General features: G+C 50.5%; 1 protein-coding gene across 4 annotated transcripts in view; it reads right to left on the bottom strand.

Annotated features, from left to right (window-relative positions):
* Window positions 1-2,907: 2,907 nt before the first annotated feature.
* Window positions 2,908-12,302, bottom strand: part of ULK4 (unc-51 like kinase 4) — a 596,079-nt gene continuing 586,684 nt past the window's right edge. For all 4 annotated transcript variants that reach the window (XM_040636925.1, XM_040636927.1, XM_040636926.1 and 1 more), the window contains 2 exons: window positions 5,781-5,866; window positions 2,908-3,086 (listed from right to left, as the gene is read on the bottom strand). In XM_040636925.1, coding sequence (XP_040492859.1) covers window positions 3,023-3,086; window positions 5,781-5,866 — 150 coding nt within the window. In that variant the 3' untranslated portion in view covers window positions 2,908-3,022. The remainder of the gene's footprint in view (window positions 3,087-5,780; window positions 5,867-12,302) is intronic.

Genomic DNA, 12,302 nt, shown 5'->3' with positions numbered 1-12,302 from the left:
GTGAGAATTTAAAATGGGCTTACCTTGCCTTGAGTGAGTCACCCACCAGATGCAATTGCAGAGTGAGGGGCGAGGCTGAGAAGATGGTGCTTCCTTTTCCTCCTCTGTCAGCGTGCTGGGGGGGGGGGGGAGTCCCCTTCCCCTCCCCACCCCACGAGTGAGCTAGAGGCAGGTGTACCACCTCTACAGTAAAGGCCCTGAAATGGGGTTTTTAAAAGACCAGTCTTGCTTCCAGGTCACATCAGGACTCCACACCTCCCTGGTCCTCATTCTGGGCTGTGACTTCTTGTTTCTCCGTAGTCTTGTCCCCGCCCGCCCCACTTCCCTACCAGTTCCTTCCTATAGCTCCTATCTTAGCTTCTGCATATGTCCATAGATTCTGCCACCATATTTTTCTGTCACTGGGGGAGGGAGAAAAAAGGGAATCTTGCTTTGAGCCAAGATGGAGAGACCCAGTTCCTCTCTCACCTTGGCCAAGGGCCTTAGCCCCCAGAGTTTCTGCTTTCTGAGCTGTGTCCCAGGGATAAAGCCTGCGTACCATCAGATAATCTGAAAAGCCTCGGGGTAATAGGGGAACCATGAAGAGCTAGACGAGTACAGAGAACTGTGAGAGTAAATTCCGTTGCTGCGTCCTACAGACCCATAGCCTTAGCTGCCCTGATGATTGTCTCCTCCTCTCAGGACACCTGTGGCCAGACTGTGGCTCTTCAGAGGGACAGACCCCCTCCCCTGGGCACCAACTCTCAGGCTGTAAGTTAAGGGAAAGGTCTTGAAGCTTTGGGCCTGCTGTTCACGGAGGGAAAGGGAGTTCTGTGCAGCCATTCACTAATCTACTCTGCAACCTCTGACACCATTTGTCCCTGAAGAGGCTCAACTAATGGTTGTAGCCAATTAAAGAGCAAATAGCTAAAGCACAAAAGTAGGGAGAATGAGGGCCAGTAGGTACCTGGGTCTGGGCCTCTTGCCACTGCCAGAATCCTGAAAGCTCTAATGGGCCAGGAGCCAGCAGCCAGCTCTTCTCTTAGAACTGGAGCCAGCCTGGGAAGCCAGATAGGAGGGTATGGGCCTCACACGGGGAGGGCAAGGAAGGGTTAGCCCACCTAGCCAAACCTGTTCATGTCCCCTATGCCCGGTCTCAGTGGGACCAGGGCTGCTGCTTGTCCCTTGCCTACTCAGATACGCTCTTCCTGAAAGAGGTTATGCTGAGGGGCTCTGGGCCAAGAAGGGTCCATTCAACAAAACCATTCTGGAATGTTAAAACTGTTTGTTTTACCTCAAACAGCAAAGACTCCTCCGTGCTCAACTAAAAAGCAGAATCTTCCAGTGCTCAGAAATACCTTCTGGGAAGACTCCAGGCACAGAACTCCAGGGCAGTCCCCCCAAGAACTGAATGAAGGGAGAGAACAGATTTATTTCCTGGGAAATTAGGGAGACCCATGCCAGTTCCCTGGATCCAGCAGGCGAGACAACTAGAGCCGAGGGCCAGGCCTCTGGCTGCTCCCCTACCCCAGGACTACAGGCAAAATCAGTGGGGCCAGGGCCAGGCCGAGGTTGAGCACATGACCCAGTAGGACCTAGCCTGGAGCCTCCTCACCATGGGCAGTGAGTAGGCTAGGAGAGCTGGAAGGAGACTGCGTGCTCCTGGGTGGACCACTCCGCCATAACTACTCCCAGCTCGAGCTCTGGGTACTCCTCTGAGGGGCACACAAACCCTGTGAAGTCAGGGCCCTTGGGCACCTGGACTGGCTCCTCTGAGCCTGTTTTCTCTCAGGAAATGAAGCTAAGGCGGCCTGCTTTGTAGGTTGTGGTGGCGAGTAAATTAGGTAACGTGTATGCTCGTGATGGAGTTGGGCACAGAGCTGCGGTTTCCATTACTAAGCCACGTGGAAGCTGGCAAACTACCCAGATCACTGTGGTAAAGTGGGGCTGTTGGTGACATGACCAGCTTCCCGTGGTGCAATAGATGGGACCACCTATGTGCCCTCTTGTGCTTGTCCCGCCCATTCTGCCTGCTTGGTGGCTGCCGTCCAGGGCAGGATCCCACCTGGGCTTGGGATGGTGTCTGGTAGCAGGACAGCAGCTATTGATCTAGTCTAGCCTCACCCTTTCATTTTACAGATGGGGATGTGGGCCCCAGAGAGGCTAAGGAAGGGCCTCAACTTGCTCAAGTGGTTCGACCTGCCCAAGGACCCACCCCTACCCTCCGGACCAGATTCAAGAGTAAGCCTTCTTCAGTACCACAGTCCCAGCACCTTTCTGCACTGTGCACCCAATATTTCCACGGGCTTCTTACATACATAAGAGGTTTAAGGGCATATGTGTGAGAGAACATAGGAAGAGGCTGGAAAGGTGGTAAGGGTAAGGGGGTAATCAGCAGGAGTTGGCACCAAAGTAGAACCCTCCCCCCATCCCGACACCTAGATGGGCAGACCTTCAAGGAGGCCAGGGTTCCTCAAGCGGTTTGCATCCTTTAGGCAGACTTTGTACTACCTGCCTGTTGGTGGAGCCTTGCCCAGCCCTCCCCAGGATTCTTGGATTCAGGTTTTGTCCCTGAAACGAAGAAAAGCCAGAGAGGTAAAACTGGGAGGAAGACAAGAGGCCAAAACTAGCTTCCAAAGGCTTGCTCTGGAGCTGTGGCTGGACGAGCATTCATTCATGCCTAGTCCTGCCTTTAAAATCTCTGGAGAAATGCTCACAAATGCCGCAGGCTGAGGACTGTGGCTTCTCGTCTTGATTTGCACAGGCGTTCGTGGAGGCCTACCTAGCGCACACATAGAGGAAAAGCACATTCTCAGAACAGCTCGCACACCCATGGTTTCCAGATGCATCCCACAGGAATGAAGGAACCACTCCATTCTGATGGGTTTCCTAGGGCCCAGGGTTAGTGAGAACACCTCAGCCGGAAGGTTCTGGGTTCAGCTGACTTTATTAGGTGCAAATAGAGCTACGGGTGGCGATGTGGTGAATATGTGTAGCCAAGGGCTGGTGCTGCAGAGCAGGCTTGTGCTAAGGGCCTTCTTGCCTAGTGTCCAACAGCTTGGAGGATTTCCAGGGCCAAGGAGGCCACCACACTGTCAGCAGATGAACTGTGAGAAAAACCAAAGCAGAAACACTTAGCCATCTCCAGAGCAAAATGCGCCCTCTTCCAAAGGGGCCGGCTCTTTTGTAGCTGAGTATTTGATGGACCCCCTACTTCATAAAATTGCCCTGTGTATCATCTTGAGGTGCAGAAACAGAACACTCAGGCTCCAAGGCCTCAAGGTGAGAACCCCTCAGCCCACAGTCCCAGAGGGCTCAGAACTGGCCAAGCGGCACCCCTGCACTAGGCCTGAGCTCCTGCCCCCCCCCCCCAGCTGAGCTGCTTTGGCCAGGCACGCTGACACTGAGCGGTAAGGGCAAGTCAGCAGCCAGCCCCTGCCTAGCCCGGGTCCTGCAACGGGCCTGTCCGGAGCCTGCCTGCAGCCGACTTGGGTGCAGGGCCAAGATCCCCAACCTGCTTCAGATGCTGGCTTTCCCTGCTCCATATTGCCACTTCCCGGCCAATGAGCCAGGAGGCTTTGGCTTTCTTGCCCTCCTAGGTGTGGATGTGCTGTCAAGAGCTTAACATGGAAAATTTGCTCCTGGAGCAAATTGAGACACATTTAAACCTGTGCCTTAACAACTGTTAGCAGGGAGAAGAACGACATACAGCGCTGCCTTGAAGTATAAAATTAGCTCATGGCAGACTCCTGACTACACAGAAATAGAGCTGTTGCCAAATAACCAGGGGTGGGGGTGCTGCATAAGAGGTGGGTCACAGTGGACGGGGCTGTGGTCAGGAGACAGTGCCACGCATCAAAGGTCCCACAGGATGACAAGAATGTGTTTGAACTCCGCCTGATCCCAGCTGAGTCGAGGCTAGGCTGGTGGAGTCCTGCCGCCCACCATGCCCACCAGAGCAGCCCGGAGGCCCCAGTGACTGGCAAGGAGGGTACACCGACCTCTGGCAGCGCCACACTGGAACTGAGCACGGCCATCCGCTCATTCTTGGTCAGCATAAGAAGACCTTTTCTGATTGGGCCATCCGAATGAAGTCCCAACAAGAAAACCTCGTAGCAGCAACCCCCCCAATCCAACCCAAGATCCACCTGGTGTAGACATTTCAGTTGCTGCAGTGTTGGGTGGTGGTGCAGGATGGGCTCCCAGCTTCATGGAGCGCTATGTTTTGGCACATTTGGTCCAAATCTGGGTCCAGCGCTGAGAGGTGCTGGCTTTGGCCTCAAGGCAGATGGAGGCCCCTGCTGGACGAGGGCTCCCACAGAGGCAGGCGCTGGAGAGCAAGGGCTCTTGGTGCTCTCTGCTCAACCCCAGTCTACCAGTGGCTCTCCCGGGCCCTCCTTGGCACCCATCTGCTCAGAGTGGCTTCATCACGGCACAGGCCCAGGTCTCTGGGGACAGATGGCCCATGCTCCTCCTCACAGCAGTGTCGTAGGAGGCCTGTGGCCCAGCCTAGGGAGTCACTGTCCATGCCTTACACAACAGGGACCCAGCAGAGTGAGGAGGACCCCCCCCGAAGCTAGCCTGTTCCTCCCCCTCACCTCACAGAAACCACCCCTTTGGCTTAAACTTCAGAGAGGGACTGGGGTAGTCTAGGAGATGGCATCCCTTCTCCACAGACCGCTTCTCAGCAATGCCCCAGCCACAAATTTTTTTCAAATTAATACTGAACCCAAAACACCAGGAAGCAGAATTCAGAGAACCCTGTGATTCTGAAAACAAACCACCAGGAAACGCTAGCACCCGTTCCATGTCTTGTGTGGCCAGTGAAGGCCCAGCACCCCTTAGCAGGTGGATCCTTCTCCCCAGGAGCCGGAGAGCAGCTGAAGCTCAGGGGACTGTGGCCCCCGCCACCTCCCTCAGCTCTGGGCATGGCAGCCTGACCACAAGCCCGGCTCTGGCACTGTCCTGCACAGTGAGCCATTATCCAGCACAGTCTGACGGCAGGATGGATGCCTGCGGGCTGCTTGCTTCTTATTCCCATGAATTTTTCTTTGGTCACTTGGCATTAACAGTTCAGATACAGTGTAACAACTTGTAAGCCCTACCCCCCCCCACCTGCTACCATCTCTCAAGTTCAGGGGGTGTGTGGGGGGTGTCACTGTGGGATGAACACTCCCTGCAGCCCTTACTTTGCCGAGATACCGGTTCCCGCCTTCACAGCGTGTGACGCGCTCCTGGGTGACAGGGCAGCCCCCGTCTGTGGAACTCGCTTCTAGCACATACTGCACATAGAGTGGAGAGCTGAGGACCAGGAGGCTGGCCTAAGCACACACTGTCAGCTTCTGGGTGACACACGGTCTGTTCTACACGTTCCAAGTTTTCCCTGTGGACGTGGCCGAGGAGGACAGCCTGGTGCTGTCAGTCCTGATCCCAGCTCTGCCCAAAGCCCCGTGAGGTGGTGACAGTGAGGCCATGTGTGCACAGGCTGGCCACCGCCTTCCTTGTGAGGTTCATCACATCCCCCCGGTTTCCCTCCCCATCTCTCTTCCCTATAGATGGGAATATGCCTTCCCGGCAGGGCTAAGACATTCTACTTTTCTCCCTCCCCCTGCTGACCTCCCCAAACCTCTGCGACCAGCACAGTGGGGATTCCCAAGGGGGTGGAGGAGCACAGCAGCCCCTCCCACACTGGCAATGACAGGCCGGAAAGTATGGGTCCTGGGGAGTGGGGGGACGGGCAAGAGGAATGTGTGCTTGCTAAGCCCAGTAGACTCTCCACTGCTCCTCCTGGGCCTACTTACCCCCCAGCTGGGGCCAGCCACTCCAGAGCCTGCAGAAGGCTGCCTGCATCCTTGAGGCTCTCCAGGTGCTTCTCATTGGATGTTACCTGCAAGGGAGGGAGAAGAAAGTGGTTGGCTGACCCATCCCTGACTCAGGCCCCATTGGGTGGGCACCCTGGGTCTCAGGCTACTGGTGGTGTTACAGAGCATGCCCCGAGTCCTACCGCCCAGGGAACTGCTGACTGAAGCAGTAGAGGCAGACAGTGGCGGCCCCTGGGGAGGTGAGCAGGAGGGAGTCCGCTGGGGAGGAGATAAGCCAGTTCGGGGTGGGGTGCCTCCCATGGGTCCCTCGGGAGAGTTTGTGTTCTGGAAGCCTGAATTTCTGAGTTAGAGCAAATGATGGTAAATGAACTTTTCCAGTTGTTAGAGACAGGACTTCTTGGGGCCTTGAGCCCAACACAACCTCTTTCATATGGACAGAAGAATCACAGGTCTGGGTGCCTGGAGATCTGGGGGACCTGAGGGGAGAAGCACTAATAACCAAACCAGGGCACATACCCCTTCCCGAGTATCCAGGGAGATAGGCCCTTGCTCATTGCCACGGTCCTGGGAGTATCAGGAAAAACACATGGGAATCTCTGACTCTATGGCGCCTATGAGCTGAATCATACGCTCTCTGGGTTGGAAAGGCCTAGATGGGAGTGGACCCAACCTGGGCTTCCAGAGACCTCCTCATAAAGCCCTCCATAAAAGTCCATGCCTGCGAGGCAAGAAGAGAAGTCTTTAGGACTTGCTCCTCCTCTTAATTCAACTTTTGTGTCCGATTTTTGTCTTTGTTATTTTAATAACATTTAATAACATAATTTAAAAACATTTTATAATAAATGTTTGCATGGCGCTTTACCTTTCAGAAGGCTCTGCAGTCTCCTGTCAATTTTCTCATCTATTCTTTTTATTTATTCACCTTGCAAGGTAAGCATGTAGGATGTTTTATAGATGAGATAATGGAGGCTTAGTGAGATTAAGGGGCCACAACAGAGGTACACCTGGAGCCCGATCCTCTTTTTTTTTTTTTTTTTTAAGATTTTATTTATTCATTTGACAGAGAGACAGCCAGCCAGCGAGAGAGGGAACACAAGTAGGGAGAGTGGGAGAGGAAGAAGCAGGCTCCCAGTGGGGCAGGGAGCCCAATGCAGGGCTCGATCCCAGGACCCTGGGACCATGACCTGAGCCCAAGGCAGACGCTTAATGACTGAGCCACCCAGGCGCCCCCTGGAGCCCGATCCTAACCTCACCATGAAGCTGGAACCAGGCTGGCCTCAGCTGCCCCCCAATACTCAAGTGTTCTGTCTTTCCACTTGATCATAGTGACCAGGGCTGGATTTTCATTTCCCAGATTCTCAAGAAGAGGCTGAACATTTCTTAGTCAATCACTCATGGTGACAGGAAGGTCATAGGGGTAATTAGGCCTTAACGCAGACTCTAAACTACACATGAGTGAATTTGCACCTCCACTGAGATCCTATCCCACCTTCTGAGTGCGCCAGCGACCAGCTGCCAGCTCAACTGCATCAGGTGTGATTTCTGCAAAGATTTGCATCTTAAAAGAGCTGCATGTAAATTTGTTCTGAAATTACACCCAACCTGATGAGTTCAAAGGCTACTATTTGAAAATGTCAGCTGTAGTTCAATTATGTCTGAAGTAAGCACAAACTTATACTACAGGGGTCATCAGAGAGGATTCCCACCTGATTTTTCTCAAAACTGTGCCACATATGACTCAGTTGAGCTATGTCCAGAATCACTGCCCTGACCAGCCCTACCGTGGGACTGTGTGGAGAGCACGTGCTCCGAGGCAATTACCCCACAAGTTGCAAAGGAATAACAAGACTACATTTGCTCACAAGGCGAGTTAGAAAGTGCAAATAGAAAACTACAGTGAGAATGAGGTGATCAAAGGAAGAGATCAAAACAGCATCATGTACAGCTGACATAAATGTAGCCATAAATGATGCCAAAAGAAGTCATTGAAAACTGTGGTTTGGCCACTTAACTGAACTCTTAGTTTTTAAAAGATTTATTTTATTTTATTTTATTTTATTTTATTTTATTTTATTATGTTAGTCAGTATACAGATTTATTTATTTGGGGGGGTGCAGAGGGAGAGAATCTCTAGCAGATTCCCCACTGAGTGTGGAGCCCAAAATGGGGCTTGATTTCAACTACCCTGAGACCGTGACCTGAACCAAAACCAAGAGTCAGATGCTCAACCGACTGAGCCACCCAGGTGCCCCTTAACTGAACTCTTATTAATAACATTAGTAGTCCTCTATATAAAGACGAGTTAATTAGAAAACAAATATTTTAAATAATATCAGTCAGAAGTTCTAGTTCTGGGTAAGATGGAGAAAACACATGCCACCCTTTCTCTCCTTCTAAATGCAGTTTTAAAACCTGAACAGAATGCACAGCAGAGCTATTTGGGAACACTGAAAAGTGAACAGCAACAGGTAGACTGGGGAAATGCACTGAATACAAAGCACCACTAAATTGGTGGTGAGTTCACCACTTCTTTCCCTCCAGGATAGCCTGGCTTGAAGTCAGCATGGTGGGACAGAAGAGAGAGCTCCCAGGGAAACCAGGTTTGAGGAATGGGAAAGGAAACTCCCAAAAGCTCACAGAGAACAGATAAAACCCTCAAGGTTTTTTTCCTCCTCTCCTTTTCCTCAATTCTTTTATCCAGGGCCCCAGGAAATTCTGTGGTGGCAGTGGCAACAGCAACAGCAGCCAGTGACAGGAGCCCCAGCCAATACTACCCCCCTACCACCCCCTCTGTTCTCACCAATGTTTAGCCCAGATATTGCAGTAAGTGAGCAATTTATGGCCAGACAGAAAATGGGAAATGCAAGAAACCAGAAAAGTACTGGGGAGATAACAAATCAGGAAGAGCTTGAGAAACAAACCCCATAAAATTGTTTATAGCTAGTAGGCTTACCCTCAACCTGTGCATGCATGGAACTGATCCAAATGACATACCAAAAACTTAGGGAACTGAGCTAATATACCTTTGTCCAGATCCCAGGCTGACCCCTAGAAGATGGACACATAAAATAGGCCCAAATATCATTGCAACTGACCTGACATTGAAATTACTATCCTAACCTGCAGCCTGATCATGACCAACATAATTACTTGCTCAAATAAAAGTATCAACAGTCTCTGTAGGGTTCACACTAGGCACAGTGTCTCATAACATAATATTTAAAATAGCCAAGATAAAATCCAAAATTGCTCAGCATCCAAACAACCATGAAAATCTCAACTCACATGAAAAAAAGACAACACAAAATAAATAACAAGATGACACAGATGTTGGAATTATCTGACAAAAACTTTAAAGTCTTATAAAAATGCTAAAACAAGCAATCACTAATGCTCTTGAAACAAGCATTAAAATAGAATGTAGCACTCATAAAACAAGCATTAGAGTAGTAGTAAAATAGAGTGAAGTATTAGAATAGAATGTAAAAAATTAGAAGATATAAAGGAGAACCAAATGAAGATTAAGAACTAAAAATATAACTCCAAATTTTTAAAAACCATGCCAAATAGATTCATTAGCATAATGGAAAGAGGCAGTGGACCTGAAGACAGATAAATAGAAATGATCCAATCAGAGCAACCGGAGGAGGAAAAAAAATTGAAAACACAGACAGAGCCTCAGGGACCTGTGGGACAATAACAAAAGGTTTCTATCACTGGAGTTCCAGAATGAGAGGGCAGAGCATGAATGGATGAAAAGTATTTGAAGAATTCACAGCTAAAACTATTCCAAGGGTGATGAAAGACATAAATCTACAGAGTCAAAAAAAAAGTGAAAGACTCTCAAACAAGATAAACCCAAAGAATCCACATCCAAACATATCATAATCAAATTTGCTGAGGACAAAGAAAGCATTGTGAAAGCAGACAGAAAAAAAATGATACGCTACTTCTAGGGGAACACTGATTTGAATTACTGTGGATTTCTCATCACACTGAGGTCAGAAGAGAGTGACACAGAAAACAAACACTAATGATGGCGGCGCCGGCTGGTGACCGGCTGCTGGGCTTAAGGCAGGAGTGATCGCTTGAGCTGTGAGGACACTCTTGAAGAGCGCGAGTCAATGTGAGTGTGACAACTCGCGCAGTCCTGGGAGTGAAACACCCAGGGCCAACGAGCCACGAGCCTCCTGAGGCGTGAGGTATCTGTCTGTGACTCCTGCTGTCATTACAGCTCCAGAGCGCAGAGTCCTCAGCCAGGAGGTGCAGCTGGCCAGCCCCAGGCCCCGGCCTCTGTAATGAGAGCCCCGAGCCACTCTCTGTGTCGCAGCTTCACAGGTGAGGGTGACTGTCAACTAGTGAAAAAAGGGATCCAAGGTTCACGACTATCTTCTTACTGGCAGTGGAACGACCTGTGGAAACCGGCAATCCATTCTCATTTAATAAATCTCTGGAATTCTTCTGGCCTCTGTGATCAAGGAGCACTTAGTTCTACAGTTTTGTGCAGAGCACTGGGTTTCTACCTGCCTGTAAGATTGAGGTCATGAACTCAAGGTACGGAGACTGAGGCCCACCTCGCTCTGTACTGGGCATGGAGACTGCTTAAAATTCTCTCATCCTGGAGGGAGTTAAGATGGCAGAGGAGTAGGGGACCCCTTTTCCAGCTGGTCCTCTGAGTCGAGTCGGATAGGTACCAGACCAGTCAAACATCCACGGAATGAGCCTGAGACGCAGGAAGATACATCTGGATCTCTACAAATGAACATCTCCAGCGCCGAGTATTGAGGTACGAAGCAGGGAACCGTGAAACCACGCACAGATATCGGAAAATAAACGGAAGGGGGAGGGAGCCTCCGCGTTCGGGCAGCAGGAAGCGGTAACCACCTGCATGGGGGAGTGGGCGGACTCACGGACCGGCACCTGCGAGAGAGCAGACTGAGACCAGGAGCCGGGGAACGCACGTGACGAGACTGAAACGGAGCTCCAGTGTGCTCACTGGAACCAGACTGAGACTGGGAGCTCCGGGAGCACGCAGGGGCGGCTGGCAGCTGGCGATGTCAGAAACACAAAGGACAGAGATGCGACGGCCCTGGAAGTGAGGGCTGGGACGCCGGGTGTGAGGCACACATCCCGGGATGCTGCAGGGTTGAGCAGCAACAACAGAAAGAGTTAAAGTGGCCAGAACATCAGTGGAGAATGGTCCGCGATCCCACTGTTCTGAGACAGAGGCTGAGATTCGGCCACTGCTGCTCTGACTCTCAGAAGAAGCACAGCAAACCACCAGGGAAAGCCGCCAGAGAAAAGAAGCCTGGAAAGACCGGCTCACAGTGTGCCCACCCCCATCCCCCTTCGCAGGGTACACAGAGACTCTACCCAAACAGGGTTGCCCAAGTATCGGCACGGCAGGCCCCTACCTCAGAAGGCAGGCTGAAAAATCAAGAAGCCCCCATACCTAAGATCCCTATAAAACAAGGGCGCACGGCCTGGGTCGTGGTCAATAATTTGGGCTCTGGACAACACCACAACCTCTCCTCATCTGAATGATGAGGAGAAGTCCCCCCCCCCAGCAAAGAAAAGACAATGAGTTTGTGGCCTCTGCCACAGAACTTATGGATATGGATATAACCAAATTATCAGAAATGGAATTCAGAGTAACAATGGTCAAGATGATGTGTAGACTTGAATAAAGTATTAACGAAAATGTTAATGTTATAAATGAAAATGTTAATGAGAATCTCTAAGGGCGGAAATGAGAACGAATCTGGCAGAAATAAAAAATTCTATGAGCCAAATGCAGTCAAACCTAGGGGCTCTGACGGCCAGGGTAAATGAGGCAGAAGAACGTATCAGCAAGTTGGAGGAATGGTTAGTAGAAGAGAAAGCTAAAATAGAATCTGGACTTAAAAAAATCCCCGTGCAAGAATGTAGGTTACGGGAGATTACTGACTCAATGAAATGATCCAATGTCAGAATCATCGGCATCCCCGAGGGGGTGGAGAAAAACAGAGGTCTAGAAGAGATATTTGAACAAATTGTAGCTGAAAACTTCCCTAATCTAGCAAGGGAAACAAACATTCGTGTCCAAGAGGCAGAGAGGTCCCCTCCCAAGCTCAACCACGACAAACCTATGCCACGTCACGTCATAGTGCATTTCACAAATATTAGATCCAAGGATACAGTATTGAAAGCGGCCAGGGCAAAGAAATTTCTCACGTACCAAGGCAAAGGCATCAGAATTACGTCAGACCTGTCTACACAGACCTGGAATGAGAGAAAGGGTTGGGGGAGCATTTTTAAAGCTCTTTCAGAGAAAAACATGCAGCCAAGGATCCTTTATCCAGCAAGGCTGTCATTCAGAATTGATGGAGAAATAAAGACATTTCAGAATCGCCAGTCACTAACCAATTTTGTAACCACGAAACCAGCCCTACAGGAGATATTACGGGGGGTTCTATAAAAGTAAAAAGGCCCCAAGAGTGATACAGAACAGAAAGTCACAAT

This window comes from Ursus maritimus, unplaced genomic scaffold, assembly GCF_017311325.1.
Source record: "Ursus maritimus isolate PB19 unplaced genomic scaffold, ASM1731132v1 scaffold_20, whole genome shotgun sequence".
Classification (NCBI taxonomy): domain Eukaryota; kingdom Metazoa; phylum Chordata; class Mammalia; order Carnivora; family Ursidae; genus Ursus; species Ursus maritimus.
Note: the sequence above shows the minus strand (reverse complement) of the source record. Positions and strands in the feature narration are given on the sequence as shown.